This window comes from Pteropus vampyrus, unplaced genomic scaffold, assembly GCF_000151845.1.
Source record: "Pteropus vampyrus isolate Shadow unplaced genomic scaffold, Pvam_2.0 Scaffold156, whole genome shotgun sequence".
NCBI lineage: Eukaryota > Metazoa > Chordata > Mammalia > Chiroptera > Pteropodidae > Pteropus > Pteropus vampyrus.
In genome coordinates, this window is record NW_011888937.1 from 142,984 (window position 1) to 165,890 (window position 22,907).

The window sequence follows — 22,907 nt, forward strand, 5'->3', positions numbered from 1 at the left end:
AATTTATATCTATCTACCTATTCACTTTACTTTCTTCAATTATTTGTAATCTGCAGCTAAATTTATTTATTGAGGTTTATTTAGCGACTAAGCTTTTATTTCCATTATTGTATTTTTCAATTCCTTAATTCTTTTTCAAGTTTACCTGGTCATTTTTTTATGGTCTCTTTCTTATTCCTTTCAAGTCCTTCTTTTATTTCTGTGAACATTTTAGGCATAGCTTACTTTTATTTCACATTTGAGAATTTTAATATCTCAAGTGCTCTGGAGTGCAATTATGACTCTTTCAAAATTTACTTTTGGCCACAAATGTTTGTTTCCTTTTGTATTTGGTAGTTTTATTTCTTAATTTGTAAGAATGACTGGATTTGGGGTACGTTCCTTTCAAAAGAGCTTACATTGCTTGTAAGGTACCCCCGCATGGTGTTATCAAGCTAGGAACATTTTAAATTAATATCGAGGCTTGGGATTTCCAACACCATGGAAATAGTATAAGTTTAAACCCACTTGAGGGCAGCCTATAATTATGGTTTCTTAATGAAGCTTTCTACTTTTATTTTTTCACTAGATCTACAGCTTGAGACAAACATTTTCTTCTTGGCTCTCTTTGCCAGCAGATAGATTTCTTTCCTAGCCTGTCCTTTTACTGATGGTGACACGGTTTTCAAGGCTCTCAGCTTCAGGAAGTGTCTATTTTGCTTCATCATTTTGCCCAGCCAAAATTTTTGCCTCCTTTTCCTCTTCCCAATAATTAAAACTGGGCATACTATTTGATTTTCTTTATATGAAGTTCAAGAACAGATGAAACTAATCTATGAATATAGAAATCAGAATAAAGGTGTGCTGGAGCTAAGATTTTGAAAGTATTTTAAATATTGATCTAGATAGTGATTTTACTGCTATATACACATGTAAAATTTTTATCAGATTTTACACTTAAAATTTGTGCACTTTACTCTCTATAAGTTATCATATTTTTTTAAAGTACAGCAATAATGTTTCTGTTATTGGATTACTGATTTCTCTTACTTTTTATCAACCATGCACATAAAATAGTTCTGATTGTGTTTTATGAAGACCCTCTATGTGTTAGCAGTGGGTTTTTTCAGATTATCCAGTCTACCATAGTGTTGAATGTGTAAGTCGCATGCTGTTCTAATTCTGATGTTGTTTTTGGAGACTTTAGTAAAGTATTGCTTAAATATTCCAGTCGGACCTTTTTAAAGTTCAGGCTTTGTGTCTGCTGTGCTGTTGGGAAATAAGGAAAAGTGTGTAAATTCCCCCATGAGGGGAACTTTAGTGGTAGAAATAGTGCTCTGGAGGGCAATGTGTGGTGGCTGCAGTGATTACCATGATTTCTCAGGGAAGGTACATCCTCCAAGCTAGAGTCAGGCCTCGGATATCTACTTCCCCCTCCCAAGTGGAAATCGTTCCTACTTTGGGGACAATAAAGGAGAATAGAGGTTTGTTTATTTTCTAAGTGTTCAGCTAACCAGTCTTCCTTCACCTCCTTTCTTAGCTAAAATGGGGCACCTGTGTGTATATATGAGGGTTGTAATGGGTTGAAATTGTAGCCCTTCAAAAGGTATGCTGAAGTCCTAATCCCAGTATCTTTAGAAGGTGACCTTATTTGGAATCGGGGTCATTGTAAATATAATTAGTTAAGTTGAGGTCACACTGGATTTAGGGTGGGTCTTTATTATTACTGGTGTGTTTATAAGAAGAAGAGGGGAGACACAGAGCAGAGAACATTGTTGTCACTGAATTGTGTTCTCTCAAAATTCATATGTTGAAGCCCTACCCCCCAATATGATGGCATTTGGAGATAGGGCCCTTGGGAGGTAATTAGGTTTAAATGAGGTCATGAGGGTGGAGTCCTCATGATGGGATTAGTGACCTTATAAGAAGAAGAGACACCAAGCACTCCTTCTCTACCATATGAGGACAAAGTGAAGATAACCAACCCAGGAAGAGAGATCTCACCACAACCTGACAATGCTGGCACTCTGATCTCGAACTTTCAGCCTCCAGAATTGTGAGAAATTAAATTTCTGTGATTTAAGTCACCTAGTCTACAATATTTTGTTATGGTAGCCTATGCTGACTAATACACCACCACATAATGACAGAAGCAGAGAATGATGTGGTGCAGCAGCAAGCTGAGGAATGTCAATGATTGACATCCACCACCAGAAGCTAGGAAAAGCCCAGGAAGGATTCTACCCAGAGTCTCAGAGGAAGTATGGCTGTTCTGACATCTTATTTTGGACTTCTAGCCTCCAGGACTATGAGAGAATAAATTCCTGTTCCTTTAAACCACCCGTTTTGCCATTCTTTGTTACAGCAACCTAGGAAGCTAATATGAGGGTCACTGTAAGGTTCGTAAAGGAAGGTTGGAAATGGGCAGGAGATAACTCAAGGTCTTTCTTTGCCTGATCTGAAGTCATAACTGTGGTTAGGAGCCTGTGGGACCTGAAGGTTAGTCAGAGATGAAGATAAATCCACTCCAAAATTATTATATAAGTTATGGGAGGTAATTCAATTTTCCAAAGGTCACTTTATATTAACGTTTTAAGAATCTATCTGTTATATAAAACAAAGTGCATCTTTTTGGTCTTATTAGGTGAAAATTCCTGCCAGGAATTGGGTTGTGATTTTCTTGCCCCAAGCATTTCATTTAACAATCCACCCGATGAATGGGGAATAGTTGTGAGCCAGGAAGCTTCCCTGAGATTAGAAATCTTACTGAAATGAACAAGGATCAACTGGAGAGTAGAGGAAAAACATTCTTTTCTATTTTGCATTTTAAAATCAGGGCAAGATTTAAAGCATCAGGTATTGCAGTACCTCGCAAGTCGAGGATATGCATGTATTTATATTTTTCAGGGATCAGGAGAATGCACATAACGCCTTTGAAAATGTGAGTGAATAAATACCTATGCGAACATATGGCAGGGGAGTGTGATCCTGTTAAACACTTGCTGTGCTTGGCAGGAGCAAAGAGCTAGAATGCCTGCTCATTTAGTTCTTCCCACCCCCTCAGATGTGAGTCTTAGCAGGTGGGAAGATCTGGTGCTAGCTTCCTGTGGTCTATGTAGGAAGGAAACTCTACTGCCAGAGCTGCAGCTTTGTCCAATGCCAAGACAATATCAGGACATGAATAGACAGTATATGTTGTTCTGAAGCTGGAGCTCCCAAAATGTGTGAAAGATGTAGTGCCCTTCTGGTCTCTGAGGAGCAACTACACTGATGTGTTTATAGAGCTCTGTCAGGAGCTATGGGCTCTGTGAGATGCCACATGCCAATCAAACCTTCCTCCACACTCTGTTTGGCCTCTTAGAACAAGTGCAGCTTTAGGGATTGAAATATCCGTGGCCCAAAACCCCCATCTGGAAACTGGGAAGGCTCTTTGGACATGCTCTTCCTTTTGCACTGGATATTCTTCATCTCACTACTACCCGATTCTTCAGGTCTCAGCTTATATACTGCCTGTTCAGGAAAGAGTCACTGATCAGCATGTTCTTATAGTCAGAGTTTTGTACATTTATAGTAATTAATTCAATTTTGTTTATCACCATTGTTTTTATTTATCACCGCTCTCCTTACCAGATCATATGAGATTCTTTTTTGTTCAGTATAGTTTCCCTAGAGCCTGTACAATGCCTGACGTGTGGTAGACATTCAATAAGTATCACTGACTAATTGGAAGTCCAGTGTCCTCCTACCTGAAAAATTGCTGTGCCTTATAGTTCATTCTCAAAATTAAAAAAAAAGAGAGAGATATGGTGAAGAAGCCTTTAAAAAATTTCCACGCATCTGTTATTTTTGAAGAGCTCCTTCTCATTAAAAGAAAGAGAGGGACAGAGGGAAGGAGGGAGGGAGAAAGGAAAGGAGGAAAGGAGGAGGGAGGGAGGAATTTATTGGAAAGTGGGCAAAGGATACAAAGAGGCAATTCACAGAAGAAATTCTAATAACCAACAAATATACAAAACTCTTTTATACTAATAATCACATACATGAAAATTAAAAACAATATTTTATACTGTAAGAGTGGCAAAAATGTAAAAGATTGGTAATATTCATTGCTAGCAAGGACTTGGGGAATAGGGTGCTCTCGTACATTCGTGATAGTTCCAAACTATGCAGCCTGTATGGAGGGCATTGGTAGTACTTTCAGAATGTAAACTATATTTATTATTTAATAGGGAAAAATTAGAAACTGCTAATGCCATCCAATAGGGAAATTGTTAAATAAACTTTAGTACATTCCAGCTATGGAATTTCTTAGCTATAGATAGTAACATCAGTGAAAATCTATGTAAAATTCCTTAAAAAGGAGATTTGCAGAACAATATGTATAATATGATCCCAATTAAATATATTAAGAACATAATGGTATATTCTCCAAAGAAAAAGGTCTTCAAGGAGTTACACCAACTATAATCTTTATAATATTGATAACAACTAATTGATATGAGTCCTGTGAGACCTTTACTCCTGAGGAAGTGAGAAAGAGGGGTTACTTTTTACAATGAACATGTACTGCTCTTTTTAAAAATTAAGTATGATTGACATAAACTGTATTTAGTGTCGTTTGTTTTGACATTGTATACATCTGTGAAACCATCACCACAATCAAAATAATTTCCATCACTCCCAAGAGCTTTCTTTTGCCTCTTTGTAATCCCTCCTTCATTTCCGAACCAACTCCTGTCCCCTAGCAACAACTGATCTACTTTCTGTCACTACAGATTAGTTTGCATTTTACAGAATACTATATAAATGAAGTCATACAGTATATACTTTTTTTTTTGGCTTCACTCAGCATTATTATTTTGAGATTCATCCACATCACCGCATGTATCAATAGCTTGGTCTTTTTAATTGCTGAGTAGTATTCCATTGTATAGATCTATCACAATTGGTTTATCCATTTACCTGTTGGTGGACATTTGGATTACCTCCGGTTATTGGCTATTACAAATAAAGATGATATGAACATTCATGAACGAGTCTTAATAAAGACATGTACTTTTTCTCCTATTGAGTAAATAGCTAGCAGTGGAATGGCATATGCTAGGTGTATGTTTAGCATTTTAAGAAATTGCCCAAATGTTTTCAAAGTGGTTGCACCATTTTACATTTCCATCAGAGATAGGAGCATGGGATTGAGGGGCTACATGAGCGGTCTCTTCACCATCATAAGGTGAGATAATAACAGCAGAGATTGCCCAGCTAAAATGTGTCTAGTACTTTTTAGTCACAGAGTCTTCTGAGACTCTGATTAAGGTCATGGTCCATGTGGAGTGTTGGACCACACCCACATACAAATGCCAGGTAGGAAACATCCACGTTGGAAATAGGGATAGCCTGAAGAAAAGCTGACCCTTGGGATGGAAAGCTGAGGGCTGGAGTTTAAACATATTGAAAAACTACAATTATTAAGTCCTGGTAAGAGGGAGAGAGAAAAATGATGTCTAGGTTTTACTGACTAGGCGATGACAGAGGGGAGGAGTAGGTCTGGTAGCTGCCCCCGTGCGGTGCCTACCCGACACAGGTGAAGCTGTTCCCGAAAATCGTAAATGTACCTCATCAGTATGAGGGGCAGCTGTAATCACCAGGTGTAGTCAATAAATTCCAGTCTACCAGTGAACGAACACACACACACACACTCACACACACACTCACACACTCACACTCGCCACCTCCCTCTACAAATCCCCTCCCAGAATATACGCAATTACGTAATCTTTCTGACAAAACTCTGCGCGACCTAGGTTTGCGCATGCGTAACACTAACTGCTTCTGGGCGTCGGGACTCCCTTCTTTTCACCGGCCCCGCCCAGGCGGCTGCCCGTGACCTCCCTGGTCGCGGGCAACGGAAAGCCGGAAGAGGCAAGACGAGTTCAGTAAGCCATGGGGCTGTTTGGAAAAACCCAGGAGAAGCCGCCCAAAGAACTGGTAAGGGCTGTGGCGGCGGCAAAGGAGCGGGTGGATTTGCGTGGGGCATACTGGAGTTGGTGAAGCGACTGGACACTTCCCCCGTGATGGGTCAGGTAGGCGCTCGGCCGCCATTTCCGGGGCCTCCCACTCGACCGAGGGGCCGGAGGAAGAGTCTCTAAGGAGATCGCTGTGGCGAAGGAGAGCCCCGATACCTCAGCACTCCCAGGGCAGCCGAGGGCTGGAATAAGAGTTCCTCAGCCTTGGCATAGGGCGCGTAGGCGGCGACGTGCTCCTGGCCCTGGAAACCCCTTCCCTGCGCGTGTTGGTATGTCCCGCCCGGAACCTGTCCCTGGCGCAGGCCCCGCCCCGTGACGCCGCCTGTGGACTGCGGCCGACCTGCGCTTGCCCAGAGTGTAGTTCCCGGTTTAGGTGCGGGAAGATCCCAGACACCTGCCACCCCTTCTTCACCTATCCTGTTGTATTGAAAAGGAGGCTGTTTCCTCTTTCCTCCGCTCTACGGCGTTACGTTGATCCCAGACTCACATTAGTCGTAGCAGGACCTGATTCGAAAGAGTGATATCAAAGATAACCTGGCTTCGAATTCTTATCTTGTTAACTGAGATAATGTGTAGTGGTTAGGAGTGATCTGCAGAGTCAGTCTACCTAAGTTTGAATCCTGGTTCCCCACAAATCAGCCTTGTGATCTAGGGAAAGTTCGTGTCTCTCAGTCTTAGTCTTGTCTGTCAAGGAATGATAATAGTATCACTTCAGAGTCACTGAACATGAAAAAATATAGTTTTAGCTAGTAGTGCTAGTTACGGTTAATGCTTTATAAATTTGATAACTTTGCATCCAAGTTCAGACCAATCGCATCGGTATCACCTGGCAGCTTGTAAGAAAACATAGGCTCTACCCAAGACCTGATGATGAATCATAATTTGAAATCTGATAAGATCCCTAAAATCCTTTATTTAATAAGTAATCTCACCTATTCAGCTCTGGCAGGCATATTTTGAAATCAGTGTCATGCATCATGAAGTTGCTGGCATATAATGTGTGTTAATTTTGATTATATTTGTTAATCACAGGTCCTAGAACAGTAGGTATTCAGTAAATATTAGTTCCCTCAGGCAACTTACTTAGTTTTACTCCCTGGTAAAATAAAAATTGTGGTACTTAAATGACTATGTGACATTACTTTGCAAGTTAGAGTATAGTATAAATGCACATTTTGTGGCATGTAAGTATTCTAAGATGCTTGTTATAGTAGAAATGTATTTTTGGTGTTAGCGAAAGATTATTACATTCAGTGTTTCACCTTAGCTTTGCCTTTCATAAAATGAGATAAGATTCTGGGAAAACGGTCTCAATACTATTTAAATTGATATCTAGTATATGTATTACGTATGAACATTTAAGACTTTTAAAATTATAAACATAATTGCTAAGAACATGATGTCAGTATATTGTTCCAGCTAGGTAACCTACCTGGGAAAGTAAATTAACACCAGAAAATCACAAGCTTGATGCATGAGATTGTATTTTTAAATATGCCTGCCAGAGGGATATTATAAAGATGAAATAGAGAGCCAAGGAATTTATAATCTAGCAAGTAAGATAAGCTTTTCAAGAACAAGTCTGGATTGGGTACCACATACATAGTTATAGGAATTCAGAGGTTGCAGTTATCACCCGCAGACTGGGTGATCAGTCTGATTTGGCCCTCCACCTTCATGTTTTCCATACACCTCTTGCCTGTGAATTGGTTCTTGATGATTTAGTGGCATTTTTAGTGTGTATCAGATTATTTTAACTGGTGCTGCAGATACTGTGCCCGAGATTTTCTTCAAGTTCCCCTTCACAATACTCCAAGCTTCCCTTTCAGTTCTGATTATATACTGTTCAGATTTGTCATAAGAGTGTCTGTGTTTGCTTTAGGTTCAGCTTCTACCAGGCTAGCTATACCTTTTGATTATGACCAAGGAAAGTGTTTTGTTACCTGCCACAATTATTTAGCATTGAGTTTATAATTCCAGAAAGTGACAATAAAATAGGGATGAGAAATACTTTTTTCTCTGTAGAGCTGCTGACACACAGATAATGTATTGAGAGCCATAAATAAATAAGAAGACAGTGTCTGGTGTTTTAGTTTTAGTTAGCTTTTTCTTTTTCTTTTTTTTTTTTTTCCCGAGAGGGAGGAGAAAAAATTAATCTTCAGCTTTATAAAATAAGTAAAAGCAAAAAATGTGCTAATGTTGGCAGAGAGAAAAGAAAAATTAGATAAAGGAGAAAATTGACTAAATTCTATAGTCTCAGCTGGGCAACTCTTGAGTTAGGGTAAATATATTGTATGCTTTCTGCTACTGGGGGTTGGAAGATGAGGGCACGTGCGTCCTGGTCCCAGCATAGGATGAATCAGCCGGATGCAGCCATGCCACAGCATCATAATTGTCACTTAGACCATAAGTCAGGTAACATATCAGGTCAGGCCAGTAAGCTGTATTATGGGTGGTGTTCCCAAAGCTCTGTTATAGTATGCAGGACAGAGTAGGTGCTAAATAAATATTGAGCAAAAAATGAGTATTAGAATAAGATTAAGGCTTAAAGTCAAGGATTCCTAAAATGGGCAGTATTTCAGAGATACTCCAGGGAAACATTAGCTATATAAGAAGCTTTGTAGACTCAAGTCTTTGCTCTCATGCATCTCAGACACTTTGATGACATCTTAATGGTGAAACTTGTTCTATCTTAAAGTGTCCAAGTTAAGAGTAGATTGGGCCTGCTGAGGATGAGGGAGCCTTATAATCCATTTAAAAACCAGGACATGAGATTCTGCTGAAAAGAGATTCTTCTCTCGGACTTGAGGTTCTCTTGGAAAGTCGTGCAGTTCTTTCTTAGGGACTTCACTGACATAGCCCTTGGGTGGAGTAGTCACTTTCCAAAGCATCAGAATTCTAGTAATCAGAAATGATTTGGCCCTCCACTATGACATACTTATAGCTTAGACTGGGTCATGGCTCATGGTTGTGGGATGCTGTCCGAAAAGGGAAGAAAATGAGAAGGAAATATTCATGAAACAAATGTTTATTGAGATATTTTGGTGTGCATTGGGTTTGACACTAGGTTTACAAAATAAGACACTGGATGACAACTTCAAAGAATACCAGGTTTACTGGGGGAGACAGACATGTGAACAAATATTTATATTTTATGGTGAATAACAGCAATAATATAAGTATGTACAACATCTGTGATGTCACAGTGGCGGGAGTGATTAACTGTTCAGAGCGGGGAAGGGGACCTGGTCAGGGAGGGTATCTGGGTCTTGTCACAAGAGGCATTAGCCAGATGCATGGGTTGGCATAGCATTAGGAAAGGGGAGGCAGTCCAAGCCAAGTAGACTGCATATGGGAGGTGTAAAATTGTGCAACATAGGTTGGAGGAACCAGAGAAAATTCAGAGTGGTTGGAAGAGTGAATGGGATACAGGAGGAGTGGTGGCAGTTGTAAGATGTAAAATTGGAGAGGTAGGTAGAGGGCAGATTAGTGAAGGCCTGTGTGTCATGCCTACTAAGGAGGGGGAGCATTCAGAATAGTGGTTTGAAGCAAGAATTAAAGGGAAGAGACTTGGGTATGGAGGCCAGTTAGTGGCCCAGGCGAGAGATGATGCAAATCTATAAGAATGGAAGTGGTGATAGAGAGGATGAGTTAGAAGTATTTGGGATATATAGTCAGAGTTTGCTCATCTACTGGATGTGGGGTGAGAATGCAAAGATGATTATTTGGTTTCTATTTAACCTCACCTCCAGTCAAACCTGAGTGTTGGTACTGTGAACTGAAATTGAGAGAATTCCAGAGAAGAGCAGATTTGATGGGATGGTGATGGTAGAGAGGAAGAAGCCAAGAGCTCAGTTTTAAACAATTCGAGAAATCAGGGAAGACATTAGAGAGTGGGTTATCTTGGGAACATATTTTTCTTTTCTACTTCGTCTCCTCAGCAAAATTGTAAGGTTCTTGAGAGCAAGAGTCATGTGTTTCTTTATTGTCTACTGTGCCAATATAGTGTTCAACTGAATAAGAATAAAGTGTTTATCAAATATTAGCTTGATGAACCAGAAGTAGAGATGGTGAGAGAAAATGCTTACACATTTGAAGTATAGCCTAGTTAGGGACTCTGCTAACATTTGGGGAAAGAAATATTTTCTCTTGGTCCTATGAAATTGGTCCGTCCTCCATTGCCACCTTTACAGTTAATAAGTTGCTGCAGTTCATGCCTCAGTGCTTATAATTATAGAAATACTTCACCAAGTATAAACATAAAGTAAAATTTATTATTTTAAGCTGTTAATAAAGTAGAGATTGAATTTAATTAGCATTATCCTGAAGATTTAAATTTAGGCGATTTAAAAACAACCAGTTTCCTTCAGTTAATTGTGAAAAAAATATCTATTTGTTATATAATCAGTTGAGTATATTTGTGTGGATCTGCTTCTGGGCTCTCTTTTCTGATCCATTGATCTATGTGTCTGTTCTTTGACCATACTACTCTGTCTTGAATACTGTAGCTTTACATTAGGTTTTGAAGTTGGACAGTGGGGAAACCGCCAGCATTTTCTTCAATATTATGATGGCTATTCTAGGTTATTTGCCTTTCCATGTAAACTTTAGAATCAGAATCAGTTTGATTTCTACAATATAGATTCTGTTGATTTTGAATGGGATTGCATTGAATCTACAGATGATGTTGGGAAGAATTGATATCTTAATGTTGGGTCTCACAGTCCATTCACATGGAATATCTCTTCATTTATATCTTTGATTTCTTTCATCAATGTTTTATAGTTTTCCACAAGTAGACCCTATACATATTGTTAGATTTATACCTGCATGCTTATTTTTTGTTTGGTGCTATTGTAAATGCTCTTTTAAATTTCAGATTCCACTTGTTTATTAGTTATTTTGGGAAGTGGTTAACTTTTGTATATTAGCCTTCTATCTTAAGACCTTGCTATATTTGTTTATTAGGCCAGAAGATTTTCATCATTGATTATTTGCGATATTTGTTAATTCAGTTTGCTAACATTTTGTTGAGGATTTTTGCATCTATGTTCATAAGAGATATTGCTCTTTAGTTGTTTTTTTTTTTTCCTTTTACTGTCTATTTGGTTTTGGTATTAGAATAATTCTGGCCTCATAGTATGAGTTAAGAAGTATTCCCTCATATTTTCTCAAAGGTTTTGTAGAGAATTGTTATTTCTTAAATGTTTGGTAGAATTCATCAGCAAAACCATCTGGGCCTGGTACTTTCTTTAATTACTGACTTGGTTGCTTTAGTATAGGCCTATTCAAATAATCTGTTTCTCCTTGTGTGAATTTTAATAGTCTTTCCAGTAACTGCTCCATTTTGTCTAAATTACCAAATTTGTGAGCATAGAGTTCAGAGTATTTCTTTATTTTTACTCTTTGGGATTAATAGTGATGACCTCTCTTGCATTTTTGATAGTGGTAATTTTATCTTCTCTTTTTCTTGGTTATGCTGGCTGGAGGCTTCTCAGTTTTATTCACCTTTTGAAAGAGCTAGATTTGGACTTCATTGATTTTCTCTATTATTTTGCTGTTTTCAGTTTCATTGATTTGTCTAATTTTTTTTCTTTTCTGCTTGCTTTTGGCTTAAATTGCTCTTTAGTTTTTTAAGGCAGAATCTTAGATTATTGGTTTTAGATCTTCTAATGCTATAAATGAATTTCCTTCTAAGCAATGCTTTTGCTGCACCCTAAACATTTTGAGAAGTTGTGTTTTTTAACTTTAATTAAAAATGGTTTTAAATTTCTCATGAGACTTTTTTTGACCCATGTGTTATTTAGAGGTGTGTTGTTTAATCTTCAGATATTTGGGAATTTTCCAGCTTTTTGGTATTGATTTCTAGAATAATTCTATCATGATGATCTCAGAACATATTTTGTATGATTTCTGCTATAAATTGATTAGGGTGTGTGTTATGGCCCAGAAAGAGGTCTGTCTTGAGGAGTGTTCTGTGCAAGCTTGAGAAATATGTATTCTGTTATTGGACAAATATTCTATAAATGTTAATTAGATCTAGTTGATTGACAGTACTGTTTAAGTTAGGTGTGTCCTGTCCTTACTGATTTTCTACCTGTTCCATCTGTCAATTACCTAAAGAGAGGTGTTGACATCTCCAGCTATTATAGTGGATTTGTTCATTTCCCACCCCTTTCAGTTCTATCAGTTTTTGCTTCATGTATTTTGATGCTCTGTTATTAGGTACACGCACATTAAGAATTGTTATGTCTTTTTATTGAATTGTGTATGATTATATAATGTTCCTCTTTAGCTCTTATAGGTTTCCTTGTTGTGAAGTCTGATTTTTCTTAATATAGCTACCTCTCCCTCCCTCCTTTCCTTTTTTTCTTTCTTTACTTCTTTCTTTTTATTGACGTGAAACTCACTTAATATGTACCATTTTATCCTGAACAATTCAGTAGCATTTGGTATATTCATGACATTGTGTAGCTACCACCTCTCTCTAGTTACAAAACATTTTATCACTCCAAAATAAAACCCCGTATCCTCTAAGCAGTTACAGCTCATTCTCTTCTCCCCCCAGCACCTGGCAACTACTAATCTGCTTTCCTATTCTAGATATTTCTTATAAATGGAATCATACACTATATGTCCTTTTATGTCTGGATTCTTTCATTTAGTATAATATTTTCAAGGTTCATCCATAATGTAGCTTGTAATTCTTCCTTTTTATAGCCAAAGGCCATTCCATAGTATGCATATATCACAATTCATTTGTCCATTTATCCAGTGATGAACATTTGAGTTGTTTCAATCATTTGGCTATTGTGAATAATGCTACTATGGACATTCGTGTACAAGTTATTTGTTTAAGTACCTGTTTTCAGTTCTTTTAGGTATATACCTAGGAGTAGAATTGTTGGGTCATACGGTAATTTTATTTTGAAGTTTTATAACAGATTATTTGAGCCAAACTGACAATGTATGCTGAGGCTCAAGATCTCAAATGCCCAGAGAATAACAGCAAAACACCCATATTTAAAACCAAAATTCTCTTGAAAATTTTATTAACATTTAATAACAATCATTCAACTTTTCTTCAGTCTTTAAGAAGTTTTTGTTTTAAAGATGAAATTTATTTTTAAAGTTTTCATGTAAACCAGTCAGGCATGAATAAACTTTTATAATGAACTCTCAAATCTTTTTAAGATCTTTTTTCTTGGGATGACAGACAATAGCATTGCTATGATAGTATTGAGTTTTCTTTTTTATTCCAATAAACTGTTTTCAAGATTAATGATTATTAGCAAATCTTGATTTTTATTCTGCTAAAGCAAGATTTTTACATAATACTTTAAAACTTCTTTTCAATTTCCAATGAACTATTTTATAGTAAAAAATTATTTGATACTAAGTCTTTTAATGCTCATATTCTAAAGATAATCTTTAGTCCCAACCAAACTTGGTACTCTAAGATTTTTAAAATTTTTTTTAAATGATATTTCTATAATATGTATAATTTTAATCAGCAAGTTCTTCCTCCGCACTGAAATATGTGCTTTTCCTTATCCTTGGGCATCTTGAAACATCTAATGTTTAGGAACCCCCTGAACTGGGTTTCCCTTTTGTTGTTGTTCTTCAGTTTTGGCTTGCTGGAAAGATATGGCCTCACTGAGGTTGTCAAGAGCAGGATCTTCCCCTTCGTCTTCACTTTCTTCTCCTTCAGTTTATTCTGGTTCAGGAATTTTCTTTTTTTCTTTCTTCTTTGGAAGTTCATGTTCTCTAAGTGTATTTTTAGGAGAGGCATAACTTAAATGTCCACTTTCCTCACTTAGATTTATCAAAGTGGTTTCATCTTCAGATGAACTCGGCTGCTCTTCCATTGCCAAAAGCAGTGCTTGCTTTTCTCACTCTACCAAATGACTGTGTTGTTTTTTGCCTTGATACACTTTGGTGCAGAGTCTTTATCCATAAGCAAAGTAACCTTCATTATAGTAACCTTTACAACTTTGCCATACTTGGAGACTATCTGGTCAGGGCAAAGGGCAAGTTGGCTTCATACATTTTGGTTTTACTTAGGGCCAGTCTCCACTCATTTCTTCAGGTGGGGAGGCCAAGGAGATCAGAAGAGCTCTGCTCAGTTGGGGCTCAATCTCAGTTACTCCTCACCCTCACAGATAAATTTCTCTCTCTCCCTTCTTCTACCTCCTTTTCTTCCTCCCTTTCTCTACTCCTTCCTTCACTCCATTCTCCTCTTCCTCTCTCCTTCCTTCATTCTAACATATGTAATGTCATACTATACATGTTCGTTACCTAGCTATTTTCAGTTATATTTTGAGAATTAATTCCATTGGTAGTCCTCATTGTATTGCCCTTTTCTCTTTAGTTAGAACATACTGTTTGTTTGTGGAAATTCTCTAATATGTTAAACTAGTCTCCTATTGATATACATTTTGGTAATTTCCAGCCTTTTGCTACTGCAAACAATACAACTAGTGCATTTTTACAAAGGTCATTTTATCTTTGTCATCTAATATCTTGTATTGAATATTCACCCATTAAGGAATATAAGCAGTTAAATACTGTAATGATAAACTTCGAAACAACCATTTGTTAGTGACTTTTCTTTCAAGCTCCTGGATTCATTTAAGCAATGAATAAACTCAAAAGGCAAACTGTTAAATAGCTGTAATAATACATAGATGTAATAAGATAGTTTTTCATTTCTTTGAATCCGTTTTCTCAATACTTGTCATGTAAGACCAAATATAGAAATACATGTTTGGTAAAATTCACCTGTGCATCTATCCAATCCAGGACTTTAGTTTGTGGGGAGTTTTTTGATTATGGATTTGATTTTGTTAGTAGTAATTGGTCGGTTCAGATTTTCTGTTTTCTTCTTCACTCAGGCGTGGGAGATTGTATGTTCCTAGGAATTTATCCCCAGAGGGCTCATGTGCCTGCCGAGACCACCCTTTGGGTGTGCCACTCATGAGGCTAATTAGGTGTTGCTCTGTTCTGGTCTGCCAGCCGCCAGGTGTGTTGATTCTGGGGCCCTTTGGGAGGGGCTTCTGTTCAGGCCAAGGTCAGCTACAGCCTGTGACTGCCTGGTGGTACCTGGTCGGAGGTACACAGTTATCCGTGGTTGGTTCCTGCTTGTGCCAGACCTGGATGCACATGAGAGAGACCACTCGGCAAACTGAGTCCAGCTGCCACCAGTACTAGGCCTGGGTCAGCTTAGCAAAGAATCCAGGGTACTCCAAGGCCCGAGCCTGCCGGCTGGCTGCCTATTACCCTCAGCAGCTGGGCAATCTTAGGTGGTACTCGAGTTGAGTGAGGCAAGGTCTCAGGAAGTCACCAGGGTGAATGAGTAGTGTTCCCCAGGTTAGTGCAGATTTAGATTTGGTGCCAGTGCTGAGCCTGTGGCCATTAGCAAAAGTCAGATCACACTGAGGGTAGCTGCTGCCTGCCTCAGGCCACAAACTTCTGAGATTTGTTCAAGAAATACTATAGCTAGGGCTGGGGCTGGTTGCCCACCACCTGAATTGCCTCTGGTGGTGTGTGAGCAGAGGCCTGTTGATTGCTGCTGAAAGAGCCTTCTGCCGAGAGGGCTTGGTGTGGTTGGTTACCCAGCTTGGAATATACCTCTGGTAATTCGCGAGTTGGGTGGGCCGGTCCCAAGGAGTCACCACAGTGGAACAAGTGGATTTCACCAGACCAGTGCAGATTCACATTTGGCCATGTAGTGGGAGGGCTCAACACAAGCAAGATAGAGTTGCCATCAGGCTGCATGGAAGGGAGGGCTCAACAGGGTCGATGACAGCTGAGCCTACAGCCCTTGCCCTAAAGTCACACAGCTCAGTCTGTCTGTATATGTGCCTGGTACCTCCTAAGCTGCTGTTCCTCCGCTGGAGCCCAGGGTGAGTGCCTGCGAGTGAGTCTGTGCGTGCACTCTTTAAGGGGACATCTGGGTTTCCAGGAGCCTTCTGCCTTCACCTGGATGGTCAGAATCCCCACTGATTTTCACAACCAGATTTTGTGGCGATTTCACTTCTCAGCACAGCAGCTCTGATCTGGGGAGCTTAGGTGTGGGGCTAGGGCTCCTCGCTCCTCAAAGGGAACCTCTGTGGCCACGATATCCCTCCCAATGCTCAACCGCAACATGCGGATGCGGGGCCAACTGTTTTGCTTCTCCACCCCTCCTACCAGTCTTGCTGTGGCCTCTTTATATCCTTAGTTATAGGAGTCAGTTCAGCTGGTCTTCAGATTGTTCTCCAGGTTGATCATTCTATAATTTAGCTGTAATTTTAATGTGGTCATGGGAGGCGGCAAGCACAGTGTTTACTTACCATGCTATCTTGACTGGAACTCAATTACATTTTCTCTTAATGATATGGATTTTTTAATGCCATTCAGTTCATATATCCGTGGATTAAGGCTAAAGGATTCAACGAATCGATTCTATTTATTTTATTTTTATTTTTAACCATAAATCTCATAACCGTTGTTTATTATTAAGGCGAACCTTGATTCTTATGATAGGCTTATTGGTCGGATTTCTGGTAGTGATCTCCGTCACCAGGGTCTTCGAACTTTTTGAATTTGCAGTGAAGAGGGTCAGTTACCAGCAGGGTCTAGTCATAATGGGTGAGGATGTCTTTGATCTCCTTTGCAGCCTATCCACATGTTTTTGGTAATAGTCCATCAGGGCTTTCTAGATGGACTGGTAGAATGTGTAAATTTGGGCCCTGTTACCACCACCCTTCATATGGATACAGAGCCAGCTAATTGTTCCAGTATCCAGCTAATTGTTCCTTGCCTGGAAGCGGAAGAAGATCCAGTAGCTTGTATTGCAGCGTGTGTGGCGGTTGGATCATGTCCAGGGGGCACCCATTCATCTAATGAGGCAGTTGCCCTGTTTGCAGTTTGCCACAGCTCTAAGAATTTCTTGTGTCCTAAGCCTGAACCAAATGCAGAGGACCCTTAGATGGCATGGCTGAGGCCATACACAAGGGATCCTCATTGCAAGGCGCTGAGAATAAAAGAATAAAAGCCAGAATAAAAGCCCTATTTTATATTTTATTACATACAAGTGCTGAGAAACGTTGTTAATATAAATAAGTAGATGGTAATAGAGTTTTGTCACTCAGAAATTCTTTGAACTTCTTTGTCATATGCCAAAAAGCCCTTAGTGCTTTAGCAGTTGATAACTGAAAAATTGAAAAACACTTTATATTTGCATAAGAATTTGATAATCATTAGTCATTCACTACTTTCTTAACACCTATACTAGTATTTTCCAGTTGTCTTTATGTTTAGTGCTTCAAAGATTTTGCCTGTCAGGGAAATATATCATGGTAATAATAGAGACATAGATTAGTTGTGAAATGAAAAGGCATTATTGTTAAAGGGGAGAAGGAGAGGTAACCTCTTATGACACAGGCAGAGCAGTTTTTGAAATTATCTGTAGAAGTCGAAAATCTTCTGATGCCCTTAAACTCTGTCTATACACACGTACCTATTGAAAAATCTTTATGTACCTGTAGGGTACTGAACTCTCTCTGAGGTCTTGTACAAAGTGCTTTTTACTACCTACCTTCAGATAATTATCTTTAATCTATGTACTATGATTTAAATAGATAGAAAAAAACAGAACTGACTCTGAAGGTCTTTTTATTGAAAATGGCTTTATTTTGTGTCTGGATTATGTCTGCAATGAATGTAGAATATAGAATTCTTTAAAACTTGGTGAATTAGGAGTGTTGGCTTCTCTTATAATTCCTTTTCTAAAATTTTTCCCAGGTCAACGAATGGTCATTGAAGATAAGAAAAGAAATGAGAGTTGTTGACAGGCAAATAAGAGGTAAATTATCATTTTATGTCTCCTGTTTCTCACTCTCTTGGTGTATTTTGTATTAGTTCATAAACTGCATCTACATATTGTAAGGAATAGTTGATTCTTACATTATAACTATCCTAATTATTTTGCTTTTTAGTCATTAAGAGAGACAAGACATAATGAACTCAAAGAAGTTTCGTATTTTGTAAGAATTAAATCTTTCCTCTGGGCTGGAATAAGCTATTCAGGAGGGAAGGGCCATGTCCATTCATCTCTGATTCTCTAGAGCCCAGGTTAGTGTTGGAAACAAAGCAGGTGCTCACACACTGTGGTAGACAGTATATGGACTCCCAAAGATGTCTACATCCTAATTTCCAGAGTCTGTGAATAGGGACTTTGCAGATGTGATTAAATTAAAGATCTTAAGTGGAGAGATTCTCCTGGGTTATCTGGGTGAGCCCAAGGTAATCACAAAGGTCTTTTAAAAAGAGAGGCAATATGTTGAAGAAAAGTGAGAGAAAAGGAGATATGGAGATGTGACCACGGAACGAGATGTTGGCTTTGAAGATGGAGGCCATGAGCCAAAGAAGGCAGCTTACTTCTAGAAGCTAAAAAAGACACAGAAATAGATTCTTCTTTGAAGCCTCCAGAAGAAACACAGCCTTTCCAACACCTTGATTTTAGACTTCTGACCACCAGAATTGTAAAAGAATAAATTTGTGTTGTTTTAAGTCATTAAAAATAGAGAACTGAAGAAATCTCTTCCTATTTATAAAGAATTGATTTTATGGAATTAAAATTAAACCATGCATAAGTAAGGAATGCGATTTCATTTTCACCATTCTAATTATCTATTTTAGCATGGCTATAAGTTGAGAAAAATAGTAAAGTAGATTGTTATTGAGTACCACTTATAATTAAGGTGACTTGCAAGGAGATAATGTTTATAGCTTTTATGGTTTTTCGCTTTCATGATTGGAGAAAAATTAGTACCATAAAGATATCCTAATGTTACTTCTTTAAAAAAAATAATTGGAGAGGGGAATTCCATTCCTAGCCATGATGGAGCAGTGGTTTTGGACTTGCACTCTGATTGTAAATAAAGAAGAAACCAAAGTCTGTGAAACATCTGTTTTCAAACGGACAACTGGCAATGCAGGATTTCAGTCACTGAGAGAATGGAAACAGAGCTCTAATATGTCCCTGATTTTCTGCCTGGAGAAACTTTATGGATCGTAGTACATGGATTCTAAGCAGAGCATAGGGTCTCACTGAGTTGAAGAAACAGAGATCAGGGTTCAGGGAGGCTGCAGTGGCAGGAATTTGTGGGGTCTAGAGTATCAAAGAGAAGGGCATTGCCCAGGGAAAGAGCTCCAAATGTTTGCATGGAGTCCCATTGAGTCTTGAGCTGAATACTAAGCTCTTCATACTTAGAGTGAGATTTCAAGAGCTTGGGCAGATATAATTACTGAGGTCAGAACAACTACAAAGAAGTTATAAGCGAAACGATTCCCGGAGAATAAAGAATTGAGAGAAGGTAGAGTTCCAATCTCACACAGTAAAGAGACTTTGTTGAACATCTGAGACATTCATTAGAGACCCTAGGAGGGTCAGGCCTTAATATTAAGACTAAAATAGCCCTAGATTAAAGGCCACCATAAGCCCACACCAACAAAGCTTAAAAACAAGTCTTGAAAGCCGATCGCAGGCAACTTACCTCCCTGCCAAAATAAAGCTGAATGCTCTTAAAAGAAGGCCAAAAAATTTAGACACCCAACAATGAAACAGTCAAAGTATCCAGCATCCAATGAAAAATTACCAGGAAGAAGCAGGAACATGTGATCCAAAGTCAGGAGAAAAATCAGGCAATATAAACAGACCCAGAAAAAAACAGATAATTGAATAAACAGACAAGGATTTTAAACCATTATTATAAATATATTGAAGAATTTAAAGGAAAACATAACATAATAAGGAGATAAAAAAAAAAAACAATGGACCTTCTAGAGAGAGATCCGAAATAAAGTAAAATGAAATGAAAATTTAACTGGATGGGTTTAACAAGCAGGTTAGACACTGCAGAAAACAAGATCAGTGAAACTGAAGATAATAATACAGGTATGAAAAATTATAGTACAGAGGAAAAAAACAGTTTTTTAAATGAAGCTGTGGAACAGTATCAAGTGATCTAGTTTGTAATTTGAGTCTTAGGAGAGGCGTAAGGAAAGGATCTGGTAAAAAGGAAGCTGATGAAAACTGTAAACTGACAGATATAAGGAATTCAAAGCATTTCAAATAGTATCAACACAAAGAAAACCATACCAAGGTATATCATAAATTGCTGAAAGTTAACAAATAAAGGGATAAAACAGTCTAAGAAAAAAGACATTAAATTCAGAAAACAATAAGAATGATTAAAAATTTTTTATCAGAAACATTGCAAACCAGAACATCTTTAAATGATGAAAAAAAACCATATACATTATCCTAGAATTCTATATCCAATGAAAATAGTATTCAAAGGTGAAGGTGAAATAAACATTTTCATACAAAAGCCAAGAAAAGTTGTTGCCAGTGGATCTACAGTAAAAGAAATATTAAAAGAAGTTGTAAGTTGACGGAAAGCCATACCAATACAAATTTGGATCTACCCAGAGGAATGAAGCATGCCGGAAATGGTAAGTATAGAAATTTAAATCATTTTTTTCTCTTCTTAAAATTTCTTTAGAAATGTATTGACTATAGTAAAAATAATGTGGGGCTTTTAACATATGTAGAAGTAAACTTTATAGTGATAGTGATAGCACAATTGATTTGTGTTATCCTTAGAAACCTCATAAATTCATCCACAGCTCTCTTGTTAAACGATCTTCAAACCCTATTATTTCTCATTCATAACAATTTATTAGTTAACTAACTAAAATTGTATCAGAAAAAGATTATGGGTTTTAGAGTCAATACTGAGTTTAAACCCTGTATTTGCTGTCAGTCACCTATCCATAGTAAAATTTTTAAGTCTCATAGAATTTCTGTGCCTGTTAAATCTGTGAATGTATGTAATGTTTAAGACAGTACCTGCCATACAGTAGAGAGTTTACTACATTCATGGTGATAAAAAAAAAAAAGAGTACTTTAGATAAAATATGACTTTGAAGTAATATAATTGCTTTAAATGTTATTTTCATCTGAGTGTCATAGAAACACTTTTAGGGTATTTCATTTGGTTTTATATTAGCAGTCAAGGTGAACGGATTTTTAAAAATATTAATTCAAAAAGAGTACTTGCCAGACTATGATCTTACGAAGTCAGGATATTGGTTACCCTTGTTGGGGACATGGTGACTTAAGGGGGACATAAAAGGTCCTTATGAAATGTTTATAATATTCTCTTTCTTAATCTGGCTCCTGGTTACATGGGTGTACTTATTTGTGAAAATCTATATAGGTCTCTAGTTTTGTATAATTTTCTCTAAGTATGATATACTTCAATAAAAAGTTTAAAGTGAAAAACAGTAGTAATATCAATAAAGCAAACTATAACTATAGGTAGTCGTCATGTCGTGGAAGACTCGTCATAGTCTACATTTTTAGCTTTCAGTCAGATGTAACATATTTAGAGCACTCATGATAGGCAATATTGGAATAAATTTAGATCATTCATTTTGCCTCTCTCAGATGAAAGTAATTAGCTTGGGTTCTCCTCCTCCCTGTCCCCCAACTATAAGATAATGATACACATATTGATGCAGAAAATATAAATAAGAAAGTTTAAATTATGCTGAAATCCTACCACTCAGAGATAACTACCACAAATATTTTGGTGTTTGTCCTTCCAGGCATATTTCTGTCTGTACTTGTAGTTACACAGAATACTTGTTTACAAATGGATCATACTATTCTTACTGTTGCTTTATTTATTATTATAGTAAAGTATACGTATATAAAATTGACCATTTTAACCATTTTTAAGTATACTGCTCAGTGACATTAAATCTATTTACACTGCTGTGTAACCATCACCACTATTTATCTCCAGAACTTTTCATTCATCCCATAAGGAGATGCTGTACCATTAAACAATAACTTTCCATTTTCCCTCCGCTATATTTCCAGGTAATCACTGTTCTACTTTCTGTCTCTATGTATGATTTAACTACTCTAGATACCTCATATAAGTGGAATTAAATAATATTTTTCCCTTTGTGTCTGTTTTTTGTTTGTTTGTTTGTTTTTTTAATTTTCAAAATTCACCCATGTCATAGCATGTATCAGAATTTTCTTTTTAAGACTGGAGAATATTCCATTTTATGTATATACCTCATTTTGTTTATTCATCTATCAGTGGACATGTGGGTGGTTTTCACCTTTTGGCTACTGTGAATATGCTGTTATGAACATGATTGTACAAATATCTTTTTGAGTCCCTACTTTAAATTCTTTTGTGTATATACCCAAAAGTGTAATTTCTGGGTGAAATGGTAATGCAATATTTAAATTTTGAGGAACCGCCATAGTGTTTTCCACAGGGCTACTCCATTTAACATTTCTAACATTAAGGACTAAGATTCAAAGCAACCACATATACAGGAGAATATAGAAGGTCACTCACTGTGCATGCCCAGGGAAAGATGCGGACTCTGAAAAGACCTGAGAAGACTTTATGTTTACCCCTCAGGCTGATCCTCAGCACAGACACCCTACAATAAAATCCCAAACTCAACAAACTCTGGGGACATGGGAGAATTTGATTTCCAGAGTTACCGTGTTATAAGATTCAAATGTCCATTTTCAACAACAAAAAAATCACAGAGTATGCAGTGAAACAGGAAAGTATCACCCATTCAACGGAAAATGTTCCTGAGAAACACCAAATGACACATTTTCTAAACAAAGAATTTAAAACAATTGTGTTAAAGATGTGCAAAGAGGTAAAGTCAGATGTGGACAAAATCAAGAAAATTATCTATGAGAAAATGGAAATATCAATAAAAAAAAAAATAGACGTGAAAAGAAACCAGAAAGAAATTTTGCAGCTGAAAAGAAGAATAATTGAAATGAAAAACTTAACAGTAGTTACTGGAAAG

At 37.6% G+C, this 22,907-nt stretch overlaps 1 protein-coding gene and 1 pseudogene across 2 annotated transcripts in view; one reads left to right on the forward strand and one right to left on the reverse strand.

The window, feature by feature from the left end:
- The window catches only part of LOC105298498 (charged multivesicular body protein 3), a 108,621-nt gene that overhangs the window by 47,645 nt on the left and 38,069 nt on the right, over positions 1-22,907 (forward strand). Inside the window, exons 1-2 of one of the 2 annotated variants that reach the window (XM_011369795.2) lie at positions 5,804-5,961; positions 17,787-17,847. In XM_011369795.2, coding sequence (XP_011368097.1) covers positions 5,917-5,961; positions 17,787-17,847 — 106 coding nt within the window. In that variant the 5' untranslated portion in view covers positions 5,804-5,916. Of the gene's footprint in view, positions 1-5,803; positions 5,962-17,786; positions 17,848-22,907 lie in introns of those variants that run through there. The other variant, XM_011369796.2, reaches the window with a different exon arrangement.
- LOC111745478 lies at positions 13,506-16,148 on the reverse strand (annotated as a pseudogene).